The sequence below is a fragment of the Schistocerca americana genome, chromosome X (assembly GCF_021461395.2).
Source record: "Schistocerca americana isolate TAMUIC-IGC-003095 chromosome X, iqSchAmer2.1, whole genome shotgun sequence".
NCBI classification, from domain to species: Eukaryota; Metazoa; Arthropoda; class Insecta; order Orthoptera; family Acrididae; genus Schistocerca; species Schistocerca americana.
Window position 1 is genome coordinate 245,628,064 of NC_060130.1, and position 27,900 is coordinate 245,655,963.

Below are 27,900 nucleotides of genomic sequence, written 5' to 3' on the forward strand. Positions count from 1 at the left end.
TTTATCTACAATCTGAGAATGTGTAGAAATGGCTGGATTAAGTAAGTAACTTATCAAAATTAGATAAAATGAAGATGATAGAGAAATATTTCCTGAACAAATGATGGTTCAGCTATGTTATGACAGCAGACTATTTGAATTCCTTCATATATCAGTCATCATAAATTACCATCTTTATATGTAAGTTCTCTATTAACATTCCTTTAGTTGCTAGAGTAACTGAATAAGGTTATTAATTATTTTAACCACATATCTTAGTGTATGCACTTATCTTCACAGTTCACAGTCAGCAATGTCCTTATTTGGAACAATGAGAACACCCTTAAACTCATAGGAGAAGCTGCTGGTGATGAGAAGGAGGGTAGAACCAAGTGGGATCTTATTTTACCAAAGGAAGAGCCCCGAACACTGGAAACAACATGGAGTAATGCTGGAGGTAAGGTGAAAGCAAATACAAGGTGCATCAAAAAAATGCATACACACTTTGGAGTGTCATTGCTCAGTAAATCTTGGGTCAGATAATGAATGTCCATCTTCTATGTTATCTGTCACACCTCTTGGAAAATGCCTTCTGCATATTCCACAATTGCCAGATTTTGTTTTCCAAGTAGATCTTTCTGAATATTTGATAAGATTTTCAACTTGGAACCTCGCTCTTGGGGGTCCTTTGAGTCTCTATTTTTATATCTCCAAATCATTTTAGGCGAAATAGATACACAAGAAGTGTTCAATTACTGCTACATATTCCAAAATTAAAATCTAAATCAAATTTCTAATTTTACTCAAAAAATGAGTATTAAAAATGTAAATTTTTATATATTTTTCCAGCTTATTCATGGTATTATCTCTACTTTCATGCTTACCTGGGACTTCATTTTGTTTATCTGGACTTTGCTTAATTTTTCTTGTATCATTACCTCAAAGATAAGAATGGGATGGTTCTCATGTAAATTGTTCCTATCTCTTTAGTACTTCTGTGTTTCACGTTAATCACCTACTGTAGCTGTATCATCCTCCTGATTGTTCTCTTCAATTGAACTTATAATTTAATATTGTATTTTGTAGACAGCTCAGTCACAAGTCTCAGACGCTTTCAACAATTTTCAGTCTTTTTAATTTTGGTGTAATGTATGCTCCTTCAATTCTTTCTTAGAATACTATAATTATATCAGCTGCTTTTTCTTTCACAATTTTCATTCCCCACTTTTAAACTCATTTGCAGTTCTTATGTATTACAGTATTTATTCTCATAAATCTGCAGCTGGTTCTTCACATGCTCTCAAGATCACTGTGTCATCAATAAACAAGTGTACTTTTGTGATCTCTCATGTTTTCTCAACATGCTTGATTAATAGTGTACTTCCAGGTTTTCAAATGAGTTGTCATTTCCAATTTATGCACAATATTTTGATGATTGTCCCAATCATCTTCTTCAAGTGCTGTGAGTTGTGTTGTTATGTGTACTAGACACAAGGAGTTGGTTATAGAGTCCAGGCAGTGAGTCAACTAACAGCACAACTTGGAGCACCTGAAGAAGAATACACCGAGCAAGATGGCGCAGTGGTTAGCACACTGGACTTGTATTCGGGAGCACAATGGCTCATACCTTCCATGATTTCCCTAAATTGCTTATGGCAGATGCCGGGATTACTCCTTTGAAAGAGCATGGCCGACTTCCTTTCCTAAACCAATGGGACCAATGACCTTGCTGTTTGGTCCCCTTCAGCAAATCAACCAACCAACCAAGAAGATGACTGGGTCAGTTCTCAAAATATTGTGCATAAAATGGAAATGACAACTTGGCTGAACACTGTGAAGTACACTATTAAACATAGTTTTGCTGCACCACCACTGCATCATCTCTTGAATAATTTATGTGTTTCATTTGTAGTAATTATTAATTATGTAATATATTTTAATGGTTCATTCACCATTCTTAAAATTCTTTTAGTTCTGTAGTGTTTGTTGTTTTAGATCTGTTGGTATTAACACAGTTGCTTATTGTTAACATTATCACAATTCCTTATTTTGGAGAATTAAATTCCAATGGAAGTGCAGCATAATTTCATATTTCTGATACTTACTTGTGGCTCTAAGTTTTTAAAAGAGTACGCTGATTTATTACATAACTGGCATCTTGATCTCTCTCTAATCATTTGCATAAGCAATGTCTTTTTGACCTTTTTCACATTTTTGCTCCACCTGTAGGATAGTTACAACTGTATATGGCAATTTTATTGCTTAGCAGTGTATCTTTTACTTTGGTCTCTTTCTCTACTTTCACATTTTTTATGCACTAAAATTAAGTAATCATCCGAAATTTTAACACACTTGGAGGCACAGTCACAGTGTTGGGCTTGTTACCAAGTGCACATATAGTTATTCTGTGATGTCTAGCTCTCCTCAAAGTTACAAACAGTTCCTTCTGCTTAAATTTTATTGTTTTCTTTCCCAAACTTCAAGAGGCGTCCTGTAATTTTATGGGATTTCTCCATTTTTTTCTGCGTCTATCTTTGTATTTCTGTCACATATTTTGCTTTCCTTGTAGTGAAGTACATAATCTCACATGATTCTTTAACATAGTTTCTTATTATTGTGTTTTATCTTTACATTTGTATAAAAGTTCACCCTTCTTCAATTTAGTTGCAATTAAATTTTGAGGCAATGATCTTCGTGATTTGCTTAGATCACCTGTTGGTCCCTGGGTCAAGTACTAAAAAGAGATCTTGACTAGAATATTATCTGTGTAAGTAAACATTATGTCTTTATTTAACAGACAAAAAAGTCTTCATTTGTTAAGAAAATCTTAGCAAAAAATAAAACCAAACTTGTGGAATAAATGCTCGTGAAATTTTCTGGGTTTATTTAGCTGAGCACCATCTAGACTCCAGATGCCATGTTCCACAACTGAAACAAATTATACATCCTGACATTCACAAAGGTTTCAACCTCTTCTGATAAATTGATTCCATTCTCTCCATTTGCTTAAAGCAAAAATATATTCTCTGATACATAACAAATGGAATTCCTTTTATGTCAGTAGTAACAGTAATGTGTTATTGACAAGTGACCTTCACTGTCTAAAACATCACAAAATCACTTGTATGACAAATATTAGAAATCTCCTGATTGGACCCCCTGCAGGCCCGGGGGTAAGAATAGGCCCAAGGCATTCCTGTGTGTCGTAAGAGGCGACTAAAACGAGTCTCACACGTTTTGGCATTTATGTGATGGTCCCCTGTAGTGTTTGACCACCATATTTCAAAATTTTCCTGAAAAGTGAGCCAATTGGGGAAGGGCACCTTACATGGTGCATCGTGTCCATCGTGTGTTGAGATCTTTAGCCCCCTTTCTTGTCGTCGCATTGCAGTCCCACTTGTTCTCCATCTCTTGGGCAAGGATACATTCCTGGGTGTGGTTTCTGCCATCCACTATGCTGTGTCGCTTTCTGCGCCGCCGACCATGGACTTCTTTGCACCTGATATCCAGCGTGGTAGCCAGTCTGTTGTGGTGGGGCTGCCATGTATTCTGTTGGTTGTAGCCCCCTGACAACACAGGGATCGCTCTGCTGATGCCTGCACTGTTGACTTACCCACGTATATCAAGGAGTAGATGCTTATCTCCCTGGGGCATCGGGACTCCCGGCAATGGCCATACTGTCAGGTGCGGCTGGGTGACGCCCATGGGAAGGGCCCTTGGTCGGAGTGGGTGGAATCAGGGCAGATGACATGCAATGAAGCATGGCACATCTTCACTTGCTGGTTGCCAGCCGCCAGCAGTCTCTAAGCGTTCGAGGGCCTCAATTCATTGTGTAGACATATAACCCCAAATCGTTCCCCTTCCTGGCCACACCATGGGAGGAGTGAAAAGCCAAGGATGGCAGCAAGACTTATTCACCCTGGTACCTAGTTTGTATGAGAGCTGATGGAGAGTCTTTCAAGATGATGAAGTGCGAGTTATTTGTAGAGCATTTAGAGGATAAGTTTAGGGAAGTGGAGGTCTTGTCCAAAATGCACTCTGGGGCAGTTTTTACAAAAACACCCTCTGACCAGTCACAGGCATTACTCGCTTGTGACAGATTGGGGGATGTTTCTATCAGCATCACACCCCATAACTATGGTCCAGGGTATTATATTCCACAGGGACCTACTTTTGCAATCTGATGACAAGCTGCGCGCCAATTTGGAGTGGTGAGGTGTTCATTTCATCTGGAGAATCATCGGGGTCTGAGGGACAATCAGATTGCCACTGGTACCTTCATCTTGGCCTTCGAGGGTGATACATTGCCTTAGAAGGTCAGGTGATGGTCTACCGCTGTGGCTTCAAGCCCTATATCCCTCCCCGGATGTGGTGGTTTAAGTGCTTTAAGTTCGGCCATATGTCTTCCCGCTGTACTCCCAGCCTCACATGTCGAGATTGCAGACGCCCATCACATCCCAATACTCCATGTGCCCTGCCTCCCATCTGTGTCAACTGCAGTGAGCATCATTCACCTTGATTGCCAGACTGCAGGATTTTACAGAAAGAGAGGAAAATCATGGAATATAAGACCCTGGACCGACTGACCTACACTAAGGCTAAGCGGAAGTTTGAACGCCTCCATCCTGTCTGTCTGGCATCCTCTTACGCCATCGCTACAACTGTTTTAGCCCCATTAGCTCCACCTACCCCAGTCACCTCTCAGAGCCAGAAGACTACACTTGCCCCCTTGACGGTGGGGGGTGGGGGGGGGGGGCAATTCCCTCCCTGTCACTCCTGCACCACCTACTTTGGGAGCAACACCCCCCATAACCATCGGGGACATCCATCCCCACTTCTTTGCCGGAGAAGCATCCAACTTCTTCAGCTCCTCTCACTCAGAAGAGGTCCCTTGAGTCCCTCCCTTCCCAGGTTTCCACCAGTGGGAAAGCTGACATCCGCCAGTGGCTGAAGTGCCCAAAATCAGCTGGTTGAAGGGCTTCATGATCCTTCCCAGTCCCGGAGACTGAATCAGTGAAGAAAAGTCCAAGAGGAAGACCCCTAAGACCAAGGAACTTGTGGTGGCACCCACCCCACCGCTACCTACAAGCTCTGCGTCTGAGGATGAGATGGAGATTCTGTCGTCTGCTGAGGACCTGGATCTCGCTGGACCCTCAGACACAGTGGATATCGACTCCTCAGGAAATCAGTCGGTGGCAGCAGGTGACCCTGAGGCATAAACCACCTCATTGAATGTTCAATGCCTACCCAGCCTCACGATCATATTATCCTCCAGTGGAATTGGTGGTTTTTTCCACCACCTTGCTGAGTACTGACAACTTATCAGCCTTCACCCTTTCTTCTGCATTGCTCTCCAGGAAACTTGGTTTCCGGTGATGCGAACCCCCACCCACTGTGGCTATTGGGGTTATTATAAGAATCAGGCAGCTTATGCGAGGATATCTGGTGGAGTCAGTGTCTATGTCCTTAACTCTCTTTACAGCGAGTGTGTACCTCTTCAAACACCTTTAGAGGCTGTCACTGTTCGAGTGTGGACACCTCAGGCTGCTACTGTCTGCAGTAACTATCTTCCACCAGATGGTAATGTCCCACAACATGTATTGGCTGCACTGATAGCCCAAGTGCCACCACCTTTTCTATTACTGGGCGACTTTAACACAAATAACCCTTTGTGGGGAATCTGCAATTTCCTGTTCTTCTGGGTCCCCTTGGCAGAGGACTGTGCTTTGGTGGTCACCGGAGATCACTGAGGCAATTAGAGATTGTAGGTGGGCCCTCCCACATCATAAGCGGCACCCATCACTGGAACACATCCTTACCTTTAAGCGGCTCCGTGGCGGAGCCCGACGCCTTATTCACCACCACTATTGGCATCCGTACCTCTCCATCGCAGGTTTGGACCAAGATAAGGTGACTCTGTGGACATCGGACACCCGTCAGGAAACCTGGGCTTTCCCTGAATGGAGCAGACTGTACTGACTCAGACACGATCACAGAACTCTTAGCGGAGCATTATGCTCAGAGTTCTGCTTCTAAGAATTACCTGCTGGCCTTCCGCTGCCTGAAAGAGCAGTTGGAACATCAGAGCCTTTCATTCCATAAGTACCACCCCGAATTGTACAATGCCCCATTCAGTGAGTGGGAATTCCAATAGCCACTTGCCCTGATATGGCTCCCAGGCCAGATCGCATCCACTATCAGATGCTCAAACACCTCTCAGTGGACTCCCAGCAACCCCTTCTTGAGCTTTTCAACTGTATCTGGGTTGAGGGTGAGTTCCCATCACAATGGTGGGAGAGTATTGTCATATGAGTGTTGAAACCTGGCACCCCATTTGCCTCACCAACGTTCTGTGCAAGTTGCTCGTATGCATGGTGGGCCCGAGATTGAACTGGCTACTTGAGTCTTGGGGCCTTCTGGCTCCGTCTCAGGGTGGGCTCCGTAAGGGCCGCTCTGCCACCGATAATCTGCTCTACTTAGAGTCTGCCATCCGTATGGCATTTGCCCACTGTCAGCATCCAGTTGCCATCATGTGGAAGGCATATGATACAACATGGTGACATCACATCCTCACCATGCTTCATGGGTGGGGTCTTAGGGGCCCGCTCCCAATTTTTATTCAGAATTTCCTGTTGCTTCGTTCCTTCTGCAACCAAGTTGGTTCCTCCCATAGTTCCTCCTGAGTCCAGGAGAATGGGGTCCTGCAAGGCTCAGTCTCGCGTGTCTGCCTCTTTTTAGTTGCTATCAATGGGCTCACTGCAGCTGTGGGAACGTCCATATCAGCTTCTTTGTATGCTGATGACTTTTGCCTGTACTACAGCTCCACTGGAATTGCAGTTGCTGAACAGCAGCTGCAGGGCGTTATCCGCAAGGCACGATCTTGGGCCGTAGCGTGCAGCTTCCAGTTTCTGGACGCCAAGACTTCGGTCATGCATTTCTGCTGGCGTTACACTGTTCAGCCTGAGCCTTGGCTTTATCTTGATGGCAAACCTCTTGCTGTGGTGGAGATGCATTGGTTTTTGGGATTGGTTTTTGATTCCTGGTTGATTTGGCTCCCTCATATTCAGCAGCTTAAACAAACATGCTGGCAGCATATTAACGATCTTCATTGCTTGCGTCACACCAGCTGGGGTGCCGATCGGTCTACCCTTCTACAACTGTATCAGTCATTGATTCAGTTCTGTCTCGATTATGGGAGCCTGGCTTACGGTTCAGCATCGCCTTCCACGTTGCAGTTGCTTGACCCCATATTTCATTGCGGGATCTGACTCCCAACTGGAGCTTTCCGCACAAGCCCTGTAGACAGCATACTTGTGGAGGCTGGTGTCCCTCCATTGCGGATCCAGCGCCAACGACTGCTGGCCGCTTATGCTGCACATGTTTGTAGCTTGCCCGAGCATCCAAATTACCGCCTCCTGCTCCCCAACTCAGTTGTCCATCTTCCTGAACAGCAGCCCTGATCGGGATGTCCGATTGCGGTTCACGTCCAGTCTCTTCTCTCTGGGCTTGAGTTTTTCCCTCTCCCACCACTTTTCCAGACCCATATATGTCTACCCCTGTGGTGTGTGTCCCACCCATGCCTTTAGCTGGATTTGGCACAAGGCCCAAAAGACTCAGCCCATCCTGAAGCCCTCTGCCGATGCTTTCTTTCCATCCTTGCTGCATTTCCCAGCTCTGCTGTAGTCTTCACCGATGGTTCAATGGTTGCTGGTGGGGTTGGTTATGCTTTTACTCTTGGGGAACAATCTTAACAACGTTCATTGCTGGATGGCTGCAGTGTTTTCACTGCAGAGCTTGTAGCCATCTCTCGCACCCTAGAGTATATCCGCTCATGCGCCGGTGAGTCCTTCGTTATCTGTAGTGACTCCCTGAGCAGATTACGAGCTATTGCCCAGTGTTTTCCTCGTTCTCGTCTGGTGATGGCTATCCAGGAGTCCATCCATAGTCTTGCCCGTTGTGGCCACTCTGTGGTTTTCGTGTGGACCCCGGGTCACGTCGGCATCCCGGGTAATGAACGTGTTGACACGCTGGCCAAACAGGCTGTCGGTGCACCTGCTTTGGTGATTGGCCTTTTGGAGTGTGATCTCCACTTGGTTTTGTGGCAGAAGGTCCTTGGTACCTGGGATGATGAATGGCGCACCCTATCTTCACCCAACAAACATCAGATCATCAAGGAGACTACCAGTGTGTGGTGCTCCTCCTTGTGGGCCTCTCGCAAGGACTCTGTTGTACTCTGCTGGCTGCACATTGGCTACACCTGGATGACGCATGGTTATTTATTGGGCCGTGAGGACCCACCTCTTGGTCGCTGTGGTTCAGCATTGACAGTGGTCCACATTCTGTTGGGCTGCTCGCTTTTAACTGTGCTCAGGCAGATATATGCGGTGCCTTATGTGCTCCATGCACTTTTAATGGATGACGCTGCCATGGCAGGCTTAGTTTTGAGTTTTATTCATGCAGTGGGCTTTTATCACTCGATCTGAGAGTTTGTCTCTTTCTTTTGTGTTGAGTCTGGCCTTTGGCCTAGGGTTTTAGATTGGGCTTTTTAGTGTGTCTCTTGGTGGTTGGCTTTTCGTTTTTTTTGTTTTGATGGTCAGCCAACCACTGTAACACTCTGTGTACTTTTAATTCCTCTTTTCTAGTCTTTGTCTATGTCTTTCTTGTTCTGTGTCATCCCTTGTCCTCTCCGTTGCTTGTTTTTCTTCCTCGTGGGTGTTTCATGGTCGTGGAAAAAGGGACCGATGGCCTTTGTAGTCTAGTCCCTTCAAGCCCTACAAACCAACCAACCTGATTGGATAAACATAAATGCATTTCGATTAACAGTGACAGTCGGTAGAGAGAGACACGTCAACATGCAACTTTATCTTACTTCATAAATACCTATATCATAAGGTGTACTCATATCACATCTCTGAGTGCAAATTGTAACTGTGATGGGGGAAATCCTAAACTTGTATGAAAAAAAGGAGGGAAGGGAGGGGGGGGGGGGGGGAGGGGGATCAAAGTACTACTTGAAAGTAAAAATCACAGCATGTAATTCCTACAGACTTGGTGATTTATGAGGGAACTACAAAACATAAGTGACACATTCTTATGTCAGACAAATAACTTCCATTGAATGCTGCGCTACATTTCAACCAATAGTAAACAACAGTCAGAGCATTCTACAAATCATTCGATTTCTTGATGATAGAAATGCACTTTTCTCTCATGGAGCCATCTGAGAACTACTGTGAGAGCACCCTCATTGTCAAGAAACCTGAAATTGTTGGGAATCAGTTCATCAATTGCCTGGACATTGGTATCTGTGGTTGATGTTGATATTTTCTGATCAACATACCCATATCTGTTCAACTATGGTCAAATTGTTGGTGCCATTTCAGTACAGCTGGATACATCATTTGATTTGTCCATTACCACCAGAATTTCACACTAAATCTGTGTGCAATTTAAATGTTTTGTCCACGAGACTCATACTGTCCCATGTACCTCAACTTGGCGAATATTTCCAATTGCCTCAGCATTTCATTCCCACACTATGATGCAGAACTGTATCTGCAGCAAACCCAGAACGTGTACTCTCTTCTGACAATGTGTCACTCTGATTACACAGTGGTCTTAGTGTGGGGTGAAAGATGTAACTTACTTTTTGTAGTCCCCTCATATATATGCTATACAGGTTGTAAGTCCCATGTAGTTGATGCTAAGAATATCACAAGTTTATATACAATGTGCAGTGTTATCTCCATTATGATATTAAACTTAAACCCATACAATGCACTCAAACTTTAAACAGCAGAAATTAATGAACAGTTATTCAAATTTACTGCAAAACAAATGATCATACTAAGATTACATATTAAGTGAAGAGGAGTCTATGGACATATAAATTAATTTCCAAATGTGTGCAAATGTTCTTTGTTGATATGTGAAACTAATTGAATGCACTAATTCGCTTTCATTTATTTACTATAGATAATAAGAAGGCTGGGTCCCTGTCTTTTAAATGGGGTAACAATAAGGAAGCCAAAGTGTCCACTGATATTGAGTTTACGCCAGATAATCAACCACACATTTTGCATCTGAAAGCTACATCACCAACAGAAAAATTTGGCAACTTGGATGTCGCTTTATCTGTGGAGGTAAAGTAACATATTTTTACTATTTACTTCATATTATAAATAAGGCTTTTTATGTTAAACTGTGTGAGACTGTTGGCATTGGCTATACATTTTTGAAAATTTTGCATATATATGTAGTGGCTAGTTCAGCTTTTTGTGGTTCCAGTATTAAAAGGGCTGTTTGTTACTATTAACTTCGAAAGAAACTCTATTAGTAAATACGGTTTTTTATTATGTTTTCAGAAAAATGCCAACCCAGCAGATAAAATTGATTTTGAAGTGACAGTCATTGCAGATCAAAAGAAAACTGATGTTAAGGGATCCTTAGGATTTGCTCCAGGTGTTCCAATAATTGACATAGTTGCAGTACAACCATCAGGAACATCCAAAATCTTTGTTGACTTCCTGAGAAAAAGTGACAGTGAGTTACATGGAGCTATTGAACTGCAATGGGTTTCTTTTGGTGGTGGATATCTGACTGCCAATGGTGACATAAAGCTAGATATTGATGATTTCTATCTTAAACTGGACATTGACTCTCCAAAGTTTAATTTCAACAAATGGCACCTAGAAGCAGGCCAGAGAGCTGCAAAAGGCAGTAAACGAATTGTTTTTACAGCAAAATCAGCAGAAAAAGTTGTTTTCTCGGGCAGGTATGTGATACTCAGAAGTAAATGACAAAATGTAGCTAATGAAAAGAGAGAGAGAGAGAGAAAGAGAGAGAGAGAGAGAGAGAGAGAGAGAGAGAGAGAGAGAGAGTGCACGTGTGTGTGTGTGGAAAAAAAATTGATGATGAGTAATTCCTGTGACATGTTCAAGTTACAGTTTAAAGTTTTATCATCTTTTCACTTCAAGAAGTACAAAGATGACACTGCAAATAAAAACTGCATTTGGGAACTCAACATCCTATTACATTTATTATTTCTTTAATACACTACTTTGCAAAACTTGAAGATGAAAGTAACTTCTCTGTCATGTGTCACTGCCAAGTAACATAACTCTATGAATCTGGATCATACATAGAAAGAACTGCTACAGTATAGTACAGAAGGTAACTGAAGAAATACTCAGTGAGACAAACAGAAATGACACAGTTATTCAAGGACAACAATTACACTGAAATCACCGTTATTTATGATCCTCCCCTGAACATCAAAAATGGCAGGATGTACACTCATGTACACAAAAAACAGAGCAACTTGAATGACTAAAGAGAGAATGTTCATATTCACCGGATATATACGTGTACTCCAGAAATGATTAGCATTTCAGTCACCTTGTTTCAGCACATGTCCTGTTGCCTTGTAGGTATGGGATCTGTCATGGGCCTTGATAACTTGGGCTATACATGATGACATTGATGCGTATAAGGTGTGAATTGTGTTCTGTGGTATAGCCACCCATGCTGCACTTGCCTGGTTCCAAAGTTCATCTGTGGTGGTTGGCATTGGGTTACAGCACTGCACCCATCATTTCACCACATCTCACACATTTTCGATTGGTTACAAGTCTGGTGATCTGGTGGCCCAGCGCAAAAGGTCAACATCCTGTGACACAAAGAAGGCATGTGTTCATGCTGCAACATGTGGTCATGCATTGTCTTGCTGAAAAATGTCATCTGGGGTATTGTGCAGAAAGGGTATGGCTACAGATCGCAGGATGTGATTCATGTAGATCACACTGAACACAGACCAATTGTGATTTGTGGCTATACCTCGTAGCACCCCAACACCATAAGGCCTTGAGTTGGCACTGTATGTCTTGTCCGAATGAAGTCACTGTGATGGCACTCCCCCTGTCATTTTTAAATAGACAGATCCTGGATTTATCCAAAAACACTATCTGATGTCATTCCTGTCCTCAGTGACAATTTTCCACATGACATTGCTGTCTAACATATTTCTGCACATTTGTTAAAGGTAGGCAGAGAAGTGGACAATGCGCACATAACCCATGCCATAATAAACAGCGATGGACTGTCACCCCTGATAGTGTACGATATGTTCCACTGTTGTGCCAGAGCCAACGAGGACACAGATCTGTCCTGTAATGCCATTCAGATGAGGTGTCAATCTTCTCGGGCGATGGTCTGGGTGGTGCGACCTGACCCACCTCTTTGTGTTCTATGGCACACACCCATTGTACTGCCGAAACACTTTATCCCACAGCAGCAGCAATTTCCTAGATGGATGCATCACATTCTCTCATGCCAATGATGCACCCCCTTTCAAACTCACTGATTTGACTATATGGTTTGCGCATACGTCTGTGAGACATCCTGCCCATCTGTCACACTGATCCATTACCTTTGGTTAATAGTGAAAATGAGAGCCGCAAACACGTTTTACAATATTAGTGTTGACTCTGACATGGTTCAAATGCTAATCATTGCTGCAGACCATACTAATGTATATGTCCTGTTAATATGAATGTCCTCCCTGCAGTCATTCAACGTGGCCTTTTTTTTTTTTTTTTTTTTTTTTTTTTTACATGTGTTTTATAACCACAGATGGAAATGCATGATCTGCAACATGCTGGCCACAAGATTGGTAAGGAGCTATTGTGATAGGGAGTTCTAGTCTTTTATCTGCAAGGCTGACAACTGCTGGATGGTCTTTGGTGCATGTGGACATGCTGCACTACATTTATCCAATGCATCCTCCATGGAGTTGATGGGAGTTAAGTCAGGGGAACAGGCAAGCCAGTCCATTTGTTGAATATCCTCTCATTCCAAGAGCTCTTTCACCTGCGCTCTTCAATGCAATCACACATTACCGTACATAAAATTTAAATCGGAGCTAATGCACCACTGAAAATACACACAGGCGGAAGGAATGCAGTGTCACAATAATGTTGGCTGATGAGTGTACCATTTTCAAAGATTTTGAGGTCAGTATTCCCATGCAACATCATGCCTCCCCAAACCATAACACCTGGACCACCAAAACAATCACATTCAACAAAGTGCATGGATGCTTTATGTGTTTCCATCTCTCACCATGTGAGCTTATATCCACTATTCTCGAACATGATCATTTTGTTGGTCCAGCTATTATGGTATGGGGAGTCTTAAATTTGCATGACGGTACTGACCTCCAAATTTTGAACATGGTACACTCAGTGGTCACATATGCACACTGTGCTCCAAACCTCCCGTCTTTTCAGGAGTGCATTCGGCCCTGATTTCATTTTTATGGATGACAATGCAGGGCTGCATTGAACTGCACAGTTGGAAGAGCTCTTGGAATGAGTGAGTGGACTGGGCTGCCTATTACCCAGCTTTAAATTTCATCAAGCAACATGTGGGATGTGTTGGGGAGACACACTGCGGTACATCCACATGCACCAATGACTATCCAGCAGTTGTCAATCACACTGGTAGAGGAATGGAATGCCCTATTGAAAAAACTCCTTAGTAACCTTTTGGCCACCATGGGACCATATCCTGGAGCATGCACTGCCATCCATGGTGATCACTCACCCTCTTAAGAACCATGTCCCACCTTTTGTAATGTCGATGGGTCATCACAAATCCTTGTGACCTAAGTGTAATTATTGTCCTTGAATAAAAATGTCATTTTAGTGTGTCTCATTGCATATTTCTTTCAGTTACCTTCTGTATTGTTCAGTACTGTACTGTAGCAGTTCTTTCTATATATGGTCCAAGTTTCACTGAGCTATATTGTGTGATCTTTCACTTCCTCACAAAAATGTGATTTGTAACATTTGTAGCTAATGCTTGTTTATGCTTTTGGTGCACATAGTAGATTTGGATAAAAAGCAGTGGCAACACTATTGTAATGTGAAATATGTGTGTCAAATAGTAGTCTGTAGCTGATAGCAGAATGTCAGATGGAGGAGTGCAGTGAGTAATGCCAGCGGTATTTTAAGTCTGTTGCTGTGTGCACTGTCTGAAAGTGCGGGATGCCAGTTCAAGCACCTTAACAGATGGGCACCGTAGCCTACTACTGCAATTTATTGTGACATCACCTTTGTCCTGCACTGAGAAGATGGCAATGGCATCTTCTGGCACTGCATCCCGTCATAATTCACGGCAATGCATGATTACACATGGTGAACCCGATGCAGGATGGCGATGGCATCTTCTGGCACTGCATCTCGTCATAATTCATGACAATGCAGGATGACACATGGTGAACCTGATGCAGGAGTTCCTGAGTATGTGGTGGTGGGAGATACTGGAACATTCACCATATTCACCCAATATGAGTTCATTGATTACGACCTGTTTGCCAAAATCATGGAGTCTCTCTGTGACACATGCTACAACACAAGAGAAGACATCATCTGTGCCGTAGTGCAGTCCTTGCGTGACATCAACAAAGATGGACATGCTGATGGTGTACGCCGCGTTCCATATGTAATGGGGAAGGTGATCAAGGTGTGGGGCGATTATAGAGAGGGCATGTAATATGGTGAATGTCTGTCAGTCAAGTCTATTATGAATCATAGCAATATTGCTACTACTTTTCATCCAATCCATGTACAAGATGAAAATTAAACATAATTGTCAGTCTGAATTCAGAATAGGAAAAAATTGACAGTGTACTGTTCTCCAGTCCTCTGTCATTCTCTGCTTACAGCCAAACAATCAAGATAAAGTGAAGTAGTTCATGTAGCAGTAATTTTCCTAATATTAGTTGTTAATACATTGTTGTAAAGATAATCTTCAAAGTTTTATTCTGTTTCAGTACAAATTTTCACAGCAAGGCAGAGAACAATAAAATTTCATATAGTGGAAATGGCCAAGTTAGAATTGGAGACAAAGGTCATAATTTTAATTTCCGTTCTTCAAGACAGAATCTCCTTCAGGAAAGTGATAAAGAAATTGGTGTAGAGGTAATACTTCATTAATAAGCCAGGAAGTTTAAGGCTATCCTGTCTTGTGTAAACTACATTTATCAAATCAGTTTGTTACTTTTATAAACTCGGTATATATTTTTGAACATCTTATTTCAAAATAACTATTAAGAGTGTATCAACTTAAACTTACCAACTGGAAAAAGTTATAAACTGAAGTAAAAGGCAAGAAATTCATTACCGTAAGGAACTTGCAATTCCTTCACCAGAAAAGAGAGGAGCAAATTGAGGGAAATGAGAGCATTTTCAGATTGAATAGGAATGTGATCCAGAACCTACGGATTACCTGCATACAGTAGTTATACAAGAATAATTATCAAACAGTTAATAAGAAAGATAGATATACTTTACTGAATTCACATTTCACATCTGTGGGACTGATATGCTAGTAGATAAAGTCCAAGCTATCTTGAAAAGAGTGGAGAACGCAGGAGTATATACACTGTTTTTACCAGTTGTTTTGTGGAGATTAACCATTAAAACTGTATTAAAAATAGATCTGTACAATTTGAAAAATAGAAAAGATTTTTTGCCCTAGGAGGCTGGCTCTCTACATAAAACAAGTAATACAAAACTTATAAATACCGCATCAGAACTATGTATCAGACAGGAGTGTTTATTTTTATCTGAAATGAAACTGTATAACAAAGGTCAGCTGATTTTTTTCGTACTTATTATAAGGCTGGGAAATGGAGGAGGAGGCATATGCAAAAGAAGAAGAAAGGAATGAAATCAAAGATAACAACCAACAGGACTTTATAACTGTTTAATAGAATATATTATTACTATACCAGGGCAACATGAAAAACTCATGACATGGGACATATATGTTGATGTTTAGTTTAGTTCATTAAAATCCTTTACATCACATACATGATACAGGAATTGTCATAATACCATACAGCATGTGCACAGCAAAATTCTGCAAATTAATATAAAATTAACATTTTACAGTATGTTAAAAAATTGATGCAATGAACTAATGTGGTGATAATGAACTTTTGCTTTTATTATGATGGTACATGTTGAACAGGAAAAGAGTGAAGTGTCAAGTTGACCCATTATGTATCTGTTTTTAAATGGATTTTAAGGTAGTTGTGTATTTAGTGTAAACAATTCTGTGTTTTGGGTGGTTTATTATCAACAGAAATTCATTCAAATTTTATAAGTGTTTATATGGAGTCACCCATTAAACAGTCAAGAAATGGATAGTTGAGTGACTGTGTCTTTTTGCAGCTTAACCATCTGAAGGATGTCTCCAAGATGCAACTCAGATGGAAACAGCAATTCCAAAATTTCGTATGAGATGGTTTAAAGCATATGGAATAGCTAATGCCACAGACATATCAGAAAGAAGAACTCTGTACATGTTACATGGAGAATTAACTATGAACAACCTCTATCCAAGATGTGTGCCACATTTGTTCAGTGCTGACCAAATACAAATGCATAAACAAATTTATCAACCATGTTAGAACAAATTGAGAAAGAACTGTTTTATTACACAGCTTTACTTCTGTGGATAAGACATGATTCACATTTAACACCAGAAATGAAACAGCAGTTGGCATTGAAAGCAGTGGGTTAATTGCTCTGTTCCAAAATAGGTGAAGTCAGTCATCTATCAGAAAGGTTATGTGTAGTGTTTGCTTTGATGCAAAAGAAATTTTTATTATTGATTGCCTTGGATAGTGTAGAACAACTGGTGAAAACTGTAAAATTTTTATGGATAAACTCTATGACAAAATTATGTGTGAAGACATCTGGATTACGAAAGGGAAAAAATTCTTCAGAGCAGAGCATATCTCAACAAAGATGTTTGGTAAAATTAAATCTTGAGGGATATTTAAATATGAATTTTGATTCATCCACAGAACTCACAAGATTTGGCACCCTTGTTTCTGCTTCCAATTATTCCCACATTTTCAGAAATCTGTGGCCCAAGGAAATTATTAATCCAATAGAGATAATGTCAACTGTAGCAAGTATTCTTTCAGATCTTGAAGATCTCACTTTTAGGTTTAGATAACCAAAGTGCACTGGCCCAATATGATTGTTTCAATTTTTGATCTAAGAGACAATGATTAACTGTTGGACCAAGAACTACTCACCTTATTCTTGCATAATTTGTGTACTTTTGCCTGCTGCTTTAACTCAGTAGTATACTGGAGAGCAGAGTATGCAAGCCACACCTATCATTTGGATTGCTGTGGAGAGAGTAACTGTGTTTCCGGAACAAGCTCTTGTTTTCTCATGCAGTGCTGACAGTATACAAATAATTAACATTTTCTACCAACAACCTATGGTAACAGAAATCACATACTGAAATAACAGACACTTAAAGGTTTCATAAAAGTGACTAATTAATATGTCACAACTACTTCACTATCAGTTCTAAAAACCAACATTCCCTTATGTAACTACTATTACAATGCTACTCCCTTCATGATTGCTGTTAAAGTGCTAAAGATAGTAGCGATCTGATGGAAAACTTAGTGACTCATTGTCTTTTGTCTTCTAACAACTCCTACCAGGTTTGGAAATAATATATAGCCTGTGCAAATGTGACTAAGTATGCATAGGTGTATTTTCCCTTTATGTAGCTCTACATGACCATAACTCTGATGTAGAGCCAAAATTATGATAACAATGTAACTCCCAACAACTTGTGACATGATCTTTCATGTTGCCTATACAGAATATTTACTACTGCACACTTTTTAATTCTATTGAACAATTTCTTGGTGGACAAATCCAGATTGCTTGGTAAAGAGAATCTAATACAAATTGACAATGTTATCAAAATTATGTTGAGTTGTTGCCAGGGCCGTATACTGAAATAGGTGGGTGTTCATTGGCATGTGCTTCATGTTATTATTGTACCGATCAAATTATTATGGAAAGGAGAGAAAACAGGTCCAAGACTAACAGAAATTTACAAACATGATGTGAAGAATGTATTGATGGTTAACAGATTTTCCTCCAACTATGAAAATAGCACTTTGTAGCATGGGATTCAGTTTAGAAACAATTGATAGTTATAGTAACTGATTTTATATATACTTTCTGGTAGTGGCTCATATGGGAGATGCTGCATTGGTACGTGTAAGGGAAAATATGGGACAACAATGAGGTATAATTTTAGGAACCAGTAAGGTTAGTGAATAAATGCAAACTGTCATAGATCTAATGGCAGAGGAAAGCTACTTGTTGTTAAGCGATCCTGCATTTGAATAGGGTTTACTTCTTTAAGTGCATAGAACAGAAAGAAGGATATTGACAAGTTTGATTACAAAAGTGATTTTAGGGACAGGAAATGACAAAATTAAAGTATAACTTTGTGTTGGTAAGGTTCCTGTGTGTTGATACACTCAGTGGTCCTGAAAGTTTGAAAAGCAGTAATTAGTTTTGGTTATTTTATTTCTGAATCCATGCACTGGAGTATCATAATTACAGTCTTTGAATGTGTGCTTATTTGTGTTTGATACTTTTATAATTTTGTATTTCTTAAAAGAACTTTCAAACATTAATATGTTATTTTTCCTTTGTAGTATAATCTTGAATTTGAAGTTGCGGGCCGTGGTTCACTGCACAACAAACTGAAAGTTTCAAACAAAGAATTCCATGCCTTAGGAAGACAGTGTTCTGAAGGAAAACCTAATTGTGCTGTTATTGAGATTCAGTCAAAAGTGTCAGTGTCTGGTAAGAAAACTAAATATACTCTTCATTGATTCTGTTTTGTAGAAAAGTAATCTTCCCATATCTAAACGACAACTTCAGAGTTGCTCCATAACTGTCTCCCACAACATATCATTATTCATAATCATGAATGCAGCATATACATAATAGACATGTGAAGAAGAATTCCAAAGTAATTGAATTTGTATTGCATCATCTAAACCAACTTTTGCATGTCTCCAGCTAGTTAGCTTGTATATCACATTTCCAGATAAACAATAATATCAGTGAAATAATGCACCCTCTATATATATATAACACTCAATAAGCATTGTATGTGCCCACAGAGAAATTGTTAATTACTGTAGTTCAGCTACAAAAACATTGAAAAACATTACACACACACACACACACACACACACACACACACACACACACACACACACAGCAAATTTTCCCCATGACGCTGTAACTGATAGAACCACAGACAGCAGTTACAGGGAAAGGAATGATGTTTTAATTACATTCAACACCATACCTATGTGCCCATCTGTTGTTCAACAGTTCTTATGTATAAGATGAATGATTGCACTGTCAGATAACACCACTGTGTTCAGATACTTCTGTTATTACAATTTTTGTATGCTGCAAGTTCAATATTGAGTACTGCCCCTATTTCATTCTGTTAAGCATATACATTTGTCAGTAGTAGTGCAAGCACATTTTGTTTCAATAAGTAATACTTTATAAGTAGATATTCAACTTGCTTAGTGAAATTTATTTATTTTTTCTGACTTCCTTCACAGATGCAAAGGAAACAACTCATGATTTAGTGATTTTAGTAGATCTGAAGAGTGTTGGTGTTGACACAGGTATAGCACTTACTGCAGAGACTGTAAGAAGAGGTTTCTGGTTTATAGACGAACAAGTTTCACTGACCTTAAGTCATAATGGAGACACAACATACAAGTATAAGGCATATGTAAAGGAAACAGGAGGTGGTATGTATCAAGATGTGCTACTTAAATTTCCATAAATAATATGTAATGGAATGGTTGCAAAACTTTCTCATTCATAAAGTGATGCACTAAAAAATATTGTTGTGGTGGTGATTATGATCTCTGACTCTCAAAATAAGTGTTACAAATATCTTTCTTTTGTGTACTGCATAAGCTAATTGCAGGATATTTCTTCTTAAAATAGGCTGTTTTCCATGTTGAAATGCAGAAAAAGTGTAAAAAATGAAATCATATTTTATAATGCAAACAAGTATTCTAGAAATGCAAATGATGTGTGTAATCTTTAATAGACAACTAATTTTGTACTCATTTTCTTCAGAATCTATGTCTCCACTGTGTATGTCATGTTCATGTAGAATATGAGATTTTCTTTATTACAATCATCAGGTTTCACTGTGACGCTTCCAAGCCGTGTAATTGCTGCTGAGGTCAAAGTAGCACCAGATGTCAAACCCAATCACTGGAAACAGCAAATCAGTGCAAGTGTCTGGCTAGACAAAACTCGTCTTCCTAATTCTTTCTCATCATTAATTCTATTATTAGAAGAAGTTGAAGACAAAGGTACAGATAAATACGTAGGTCAGTTGAGGTTCACACATCCAAATCTAGAAAAGGTAAGTGAAATGATGTAAATAAATTCTAAATATTATATTGTCTTCTGTTTTACACTAATAGTTCAGATATTTGAAGCTAACATTAGTGTGACTGGTTTTGCCAGTATTATTCAGCGCTGATATAACACTACAAATATTGTGGAATTCACCAGGAGGTTCAGCTGGTTCACATATGTAATTAATAGCATTTTCCCATCTGACGAGGGAAACTCCCCATTGCAGCTCTCTCAGATTTAGTGGTAAGAGAACCCAGTGGACAGCCCATCAAAAACTGAACACAGATCAAGCATGAAAACAGGAAGAAGGTGTAATGAACTATGAAGAAAAGCAAAATAGAAACAATGAATCGTCCAAGGACAAGAAGTGCAATATAGAGCAGTCAGATAGAGTGACAGCGTCATGGTTAAGTGGTCAGGGTGTTGGATTACCAAGCGGATGAGCTGTGTTCAAACTTCCTTTGTGCCATTTTTTTCTTTATTTTTTTTGCTATTCATTGTATTCAAATTTGTGTATTTGTTTTGGTGTAATGCCCATTTGCAACAACAAGGTGTAAGGAAGGGACCTATAATGACAGTTGATTCTGCACAACTACTCTATTAGCAGCCGAAAGGAAGTGGCTTTCAGATGGGAACTGCAAATGATTGATGACAAGGCAAGAAGTCAGCCAAATCCTTCACCGAAAAACACATCTGGTGTATCATACACGGCATTAGTGATGTTACATGTGTCGTATGATAGGAATCTCTTATCGATGCACCTAATTTGTATGCCTTGTTAGTGAGTGAGGTATGCCTCTTTGCCCGATTTAGGTGTTCATATGAATGTGAATGTGATCACTCCCAAGGAAATGATGAAAACATAATAGTTTGTCACATAAGCTGCAACAAATGAACACAACAGTTTCACAATCATAGTTTCTCTGTGTTCTGTCAAAACATATGTTTTTAACATTTTTGAAATTGCATTCTGTTTTGGAAGTTTTGACTCTTGAATTCCTTTGTTGTAACATAGTTCACACCCGTTTATTTGTTGTTTGCATTCTGTGTGACGTCTATCTGGTATCTCGCCTGCTCTCACTGTACATCATGTTTGCGATTCTATAACCATTGTATAGCATGACAACTGCCAAGTCTGCAGAAAGAGAACAAAAATTTCATTGATGGGATGGACAGTTCATAATGTTGGGAAAAAAATAAAAATAAATAGCACAAGGGAGTTCTGAACACAGCTCATCCGCTTTGCAGTCTAACACCATGACCACTTAACCATGACGACACAGCAGTTGATGTTCGCTCAATATTGCATTTGTTAAGATTGGACTGTTCACTGTTTCTATTTTTTATGTTATTTTTTTCTACAGTGCACCTTCTTCCATTTTTTGTGCTTGGTTTGTGTTCAGTTTTTGATGGGCTATCTTACTACTAAACCTAAGGGGGGTGTGATGGGGAGTTTCCCTTGTGAGTAAAGAAAAACTGTATCACTCAAATGATGATACACAGTGTAGACAAGCAATCTTTTGTTACCCTCCAAAATAGTTTGTATTACTTTTCAGGATCACAGTTCTCCTATATTTTTCATCCAACTTTCTTCTGCATGACATTAGTCTGAAGCAACATCATGTAGGTATTGATGAAAGATGTACAGAACAAGTTAAGCTAAAATATTGTGTAAGTGTACAAGCCAAAACTGACAAGATGACAGTATTGAGATATCCATCAAATTACAAGTACTTTAGGTGTATGACAGCTCAACCTGTTAAGAGTATTTAGAGAAAAGGTTTTTGAGAAATGAAAACCAGCGGTCAGTGGCATATCTCTCCTAATTATCTACACATTATCGTGTCTTATTTCAGAACAGTGGCAGTTCTACAAGGAGTAATATTCCAGAAAGACACTCATAGTCTTTTTTTATCTATTTGCCTTCATAAATTATTTACAGTTTCACAGTCTTATTAGCGATAAAGCTTGCCTCTTGCCTCATCTACAACTAAGTTATATGATTACCCAATGTTATACACAATGAGGCTGCTATATAATATATAACATAATATGTGTATGTATATATTTACAGGACCTTACAGTGAAAGGCTATATTCAGCTAGGATCTGAAGATAAACTTTTTGACAGTAATTTGGAAGTTGATATATTTAAACAAAGGAATCAAAAAATCTCCGTTTCGTCTCATATTGTGAAACAAAAGCAGAATGATGGATTAAAACTACTGAGTTCATTTGATGTCAAAAGCAAGGTTTGATTACATTTATATTCAGCTTTTGCCTACACATTATAAAAACATTTCCACCTTGAGTTTTTTGTTTGTTATAATTAATTTTTTGTTAATAGGGCCATGAGTTGGATGTAACTGGCAGAGGTGAAGCAACAATCATTACTAAATCAGTTACTTTGCACTCTGTGTTGAAGTACAAGAAAGACAAACGAATAAAAGAGTCTGAATTTCAGTTTGAAGCTTCAAGTGAGAAGTTGCTTGTGCATGTAAGTTTTTCAGCATTCTGTCAAATATAATCAAAAGTGTTGTAATATAATTTTACTTTATAGTTCACTTGACTAAAATTTTCTGGTTTTGATTATGGTAGTAGGATATTTTTGGTCTTTACCAGGACTTTAACCTTAAGCAGTCATTATCATATTTACAAATTACATTTTGTACAATGCTTTGGAACGACTAGACTCTGTGCTCCTTTACTGGCTGTGTAAGCGGGTTCTTTTCTGAAAGTGATAACTTGAGATGAGAACCTCAGTATATTACATTGATAACAAAGACACATCATAGAGCTCTCTGTGGTTCGAATTAGCCTACATATTTTTGTCTGCTTAACTTATGAATTTTTGTACAGTGCTTGCCATTAATAGGAATAATTGGAAATTTGTGTGTTCAAGAAAAATAATAAAGCACAGAGCAGAAGTGACTAATATTAGTGTGTAAAAATATTCTCTTCAACCAGGGCAATGCTCCTGCTTGCATGTTGGCCATTGATACAACAAAAGTAAACAATCTGGAAAAAAGAACTTCTATGCCATGAAGGCATTATCTTTACTTTATATGAGTGTGATAGTTGAAAAAAATTTGTGAAGGAATAAAAAGAAGCTGGGGTCTTGTTAAACTAAATTCATTGAGCTCAATGGAGATAATGTGGAGGTATAAATTTAAGTTTATGAAAAAAAATATTTTTGTGAAATTATCAACCTAGCCTCACATAAACAGCCTCTTGTGTGATACCAGTATTTGAACACACAGCACTGCTCATTTTGTATGTGTTCAACTTCAAGAAGCACTGTAAACCTGTACTTGAGAATACAGAGCAACTAATGCAACCAAAATCTTGCAAACAGTTGATCTGCTCGTTTAGGACAATGTGGTTTGACATATTTTAGCACCAGATAAATGAAGATCACCCTGTTCATTGAAGTACTGCAGATCATTTGAGACAGCAATAAGCAGTAGGTTGCAATCTGAGGATGAGCACCAGCTGCACTAACTTTATATAGAGGAGAGCTCTGGTAGGTGGCATGGCAGATATCATGCTGTGTGCACTAGTCTTGTGACCCACCAAAGGCAGCCACTGGTGGCTCACCTGTGGACAGCTGCTGTTGGTAGACTATTTGAAGTGTAGCACACTGGTGGCCCTGTGCAGTGACGTGTATCCAGGGGTTGCTTACAGGGTTGTAGCAGTGGAATAAATGTCCCAGGACTAGCATCACTGAAGTTTTATTTCAGAAGCAGAATGTGAAGGTTTTAAATTCATACAAAAATTCTAGACAGTTCTTTGTAATGAATTGAGTCAGATAAACTCCTGCATTGGGACGTTTTACTATTTACTGCATGTGAGAGGAAAGGAAAGGGTATGACTAGTAGTGCTACAAGGTAACCTCTGCCATGCACCATTTAGTGTCTTGCAGAGAATTTATGTAGATGTATGAATGGTGTTGTATTCACTACCATTTAAAGTTATCTTCTTATTGAGGATAACCAAAAGGTGTATTTTTATTTAAATAGCTTGATGTTCTGTTAAAGATATATTATCTGAAATGATGTGCTTACTGTCCCAAGTACTAACTATTGTGAAAGAAGTGTTCACATATATATGACTGTGAGTACACTAAGTTGCTGGCTTACATGTAATAGCCTTTTTGTCATGCCTGTCTGCAACTCAATGTCTAATCTTTACAGTGAGTCAAATACTAACTTTTTAATATTATGAAATGATCATGAATAAAGTTTTATTATGTATTAACACTGCCTGAACCTAATTGCATATACATGCATGTATTGAAAACACCATTTTGCACACAAAAAACAAAGTTATTTAATTTTATTTGATTAGGCTAGGCTAATGGGCATATTTATTGAGTGAGTCTAAAATAGAAAGGCATGTGTTGTCAATAGACATAAACATATTGAAGGTTATTTATTATTTTAAAATTTCAGGCAAAGGTTCCCAATCATCATCTCCTTCATATTGATGCAAGCACAAGAAGAAGTAACAAACATGCTGCTGTTGATGCATCTGTACATATCATTGGCCTCCCTACATCAGTGATTCATTTTGAAGGTGAAAACAAAGGCTTCCCAGTTGTCAAAGGCACTGTTAGTTCTGAAGGTAACGGAAAAACTGTGATACATATGAAAGTTTATATGCTGCATATCTTATGACCTTACCAAGGATTAATAAATACATATACAGAAACATATTTCTTTACAATTTAATTCCTGCCACAATTGTAAAAAGACACAGTTATTTTCAGATAATGATTTGGCTAATTAGGTTTTATTAGCGACATTTCTGCTGACACCTGGATTAAGGTTTTTTCAGACTGATGTAAAGCGCATCATTTAAATTGAAATCTTCAGGATAAAATTTTCCTAAGGATTTTGCCCTTTACATTATGTCAAGACACCATTCTCATTTACAGAGCATAGTTGTTTTAAGTTGCCACAATTTGCTTCCAAAATTTGATGAGAACATGCATAATTCTTATCACCACAGGTGTAAGGAAGAAAAGAAAGTGTTGTTCTCAAAACATATGATCAATGAAATGTTTTGTGGAAACCAAGCCTTGTGGAGTTATGATCAAGTCTTCTAGTAGTAATGACAGAATCTAAAATGAATATGCACTGCCTAATAAACCAAACAAGTTTCATTGTCAATGTAATATTTGAAAACTTTTCTTGTAACTGATGGACTACTTTGCAGTTGTATGGTGTACCTGACTTTTCTTTGTTGAGTAAATAAGATTTTTAACTATGACAGTTCTTCATTTACATTTTATAGGTACACCAAATAAGAAGCTAGAACTGATTGCAGATTTATCGGATGGTGTTCATGTGGAAGCCGATTACATTTCAGAATCAGGGAAGAAAGAACTCTTCTATACCTTCCTCTCAGCCAGAAAAGATAATCGCAAACCTGAATTCAGGTGGTCTGTAGAAAATATTCAGTCTGTACTGGTAAGAAATATGTTGCTTGGAAGTCATTAACACAGTATCTGACTATCATTAAAGCTTTATCCTGACCCTGTTTATGTGCTTCCAGGAGCCACATAAAAATGACATTAAAGAAGTTTTAAATAAGGCAAAAGAAATTTCTCAGGAAGCAGGAAATGAAATAACCAAGGAGGTCACTAGACTGACAGAGTCACTAAAAGGTGGTCTACCAAATTTTGGACGTTTTGTAAACACTTATGAAACTCAGATAAATGCTTTGAAGAATGAAATTACGAATGACAAAGTTCTTAAGGAGATATCCGAAAACTGGTACGTATGCTCACAGTGTTGTAGAACAGTGGGAAATGGGTGAGGAGGAAGAGATGAAGGCAAGATAATTTTCTTGTGTCAGTTTGACTAATCATAAAGTCAAGTGTTGTTAACATTTTTCTTAGGTTTTGAGAAATAAATGTAAATAAAGATTTTACTGTAAATAAGTAACCACTTCAGAAAGAACATTTTTCTAATTCCTATTATTCCATGTAAGTGCAAAATTTAACATAAAAATTCATGCAAATGCATCTACTACACGTTTATTCAGGTAGTTTTTTTTTTTACAGGAGAGAAATAATTGGTGATGCCACTGAAGTTGTAACAACTCTTGTCAATGGCATTATTGTTACTATTGATGCACTACTGAAAACATTTAATGAGTTGGCAGAATCCATCCTTGATGCTCTGAAGAAATCACTACCTGCATTACAAGAGGCATATAATCAGCTAGTAGAAGGAATTGTTGAAACAACACAGACACTTGCCCAGACCATAGTTGATATTCTTTCTTCAGTTGCTGAAATTCTCAAGAAGCACGAAGCAGATATCAGAGAATACCTGTCCTTACTTGCTGACTTGGCAAATGGTAAGACTGCAAATTTGTATTGGAAGAGAAGAATATACCACTATAACATTTTAATTTTATTATATTATTAAAAATAGAATGATAAGACAAGTGTTTATTGCAAAACATGTCTAAAAGAAAATAATAATAATAATAATAATAATAATAATAAAACAAGATAACTCCTTAAACAGGCCTGGAGGGCCACATGATGCCACCTTCTCACCATCTCATCCTCTGTCATATGATATGTGGTTACTGTATATGGTCGTTTGTGGTTACCATTTTGTTGTCACCTTTCTAGAGCTTGATGTCTGTACTTTTAATTCAGATGGCTCCTCAGTCAGCCTCACAAGGCTGAGTGCACCATGTTACAATCTCACCACCAAAGAAAAATCAGTGACAATACTGGGAATTGAACCCAGGTCCTCTGCATGCCAGCCACATCACTAACAACTCAGTTACAGAGTGGACAAAAGAAAATAGTAACAATTATATTTATTTTTTTCTAACAGGTGCATATATGTGGACACTGAGGAGCCATATGACAAGTGTATTCAGCACTTAGGTATTGCCCACATCACCCATTCAACACATCATCAGATCTGTCACAAGACCTAAATATACTTAGTTTTTGAAGAAGGGTCATAGGTCATTTGGAGATTAAAATCAGCATTAAGGTGTATCACAATGAGTAAATATTTTTAGTTTTGTTTCCTTTAATCTGCAGTATAGCAATAGTATAACTACATTTCTAAGATAAGCATGTCATTTCACACCATATTATTTCAACATGCTTACTCTCAATACTTATGTTTCTTGTGTGGATGAAAATAACTCACAATATTTTTGTTGTTAAGTTTTTGTGCTTATGGGCCTCAGCCAGAGGCCACTAATGTAGTTGGACATTACTCTTTCTCAGTGATGAGGTGCACTTCTCTGTTCCTTGGAAATTGATTACAGCTGGATACTAAACACATTTACAATCTTATGATATTCTGGGTTCTAATTTTAAAGCCATTGTAGTTCATGGTTTTAATGTCCAGTCAGCAGTGACATGAATTTTTACCAGCTGCTATTGTTTCTCTTAGGAATTCCTGATCAGTAGTCTTATTATATATATATATATATATATATATATATATATATATATATATATATATATATATATATATATATATATCCAAACAGGAAACGTTATTGTGTTGCATTGCCCTTTCTTTTGTAAAACAGATTTATTCACTTATTTTGTAATAGATTTGTAAAAT

The 27,900-nt window shown here is 38.8% G+C and overlaps 1 protein-coding gene across 2 annotated transcripts in view; it reads left to right on the forward strand.

The window, feature by feature from the left end:
- LOC124556506 (apolipophorins) overlaps window positions 1–27,900 on the forward strand; it is a 127,203-nt gene that overhangs the window by 75,506 nt on the left and 23,797 nt on the right. For both annotated transcript variants that reach the window (XM_047130462.1, XM_047130463.1), the window contains exons 29-41: window positions 280–436; window positions 9,955–10,121; window positions 10,344–10,753; window positions 14,813–14,960; window positions 18,533–18,683; window positions 19,466–19,660; window positions 20,066–20,292; window positions 22,363–22,539; window positions 22,635–22,784; window positions 24,739–24,910; window positions 25,583–25,758; window positions 25,844–26,064; window positions 26,355–26,653. In XM_047130462.1, coding sequence (XP_046986418.1) covers window positions 280–436; window positions 9,955–10,121; window positions 10,344–10,753; window positions 14,813–14,960; window positions 18,533–18,683; window positions 19,466–19,660; window positions 20,066–20,292; window positions 22,363–22,539; window positions 22,635–22,784; window positions 24,739–24,910; window positions 25,583–25,758; window positions 25,844–26,064; window positions 26,355–26,653 — 2,650 coding nt within the window. The remainder of the gene's footprint in view (window positions 1–279; window positions 437–9,954; window positions 10,122–10,343; window positions 10,754–14,812; window positions 14,961–18,532; window positions 18,684–19,465; window positions 19,661–20,065; window positions 20,293–22,362; window positions 22,540–22,634; window positions 22,785–24,738; window positions 24,911–25,582; window positions 25,759–25,843; window positions 26,065–26,354; window positions 26,654–27,900) is intronic.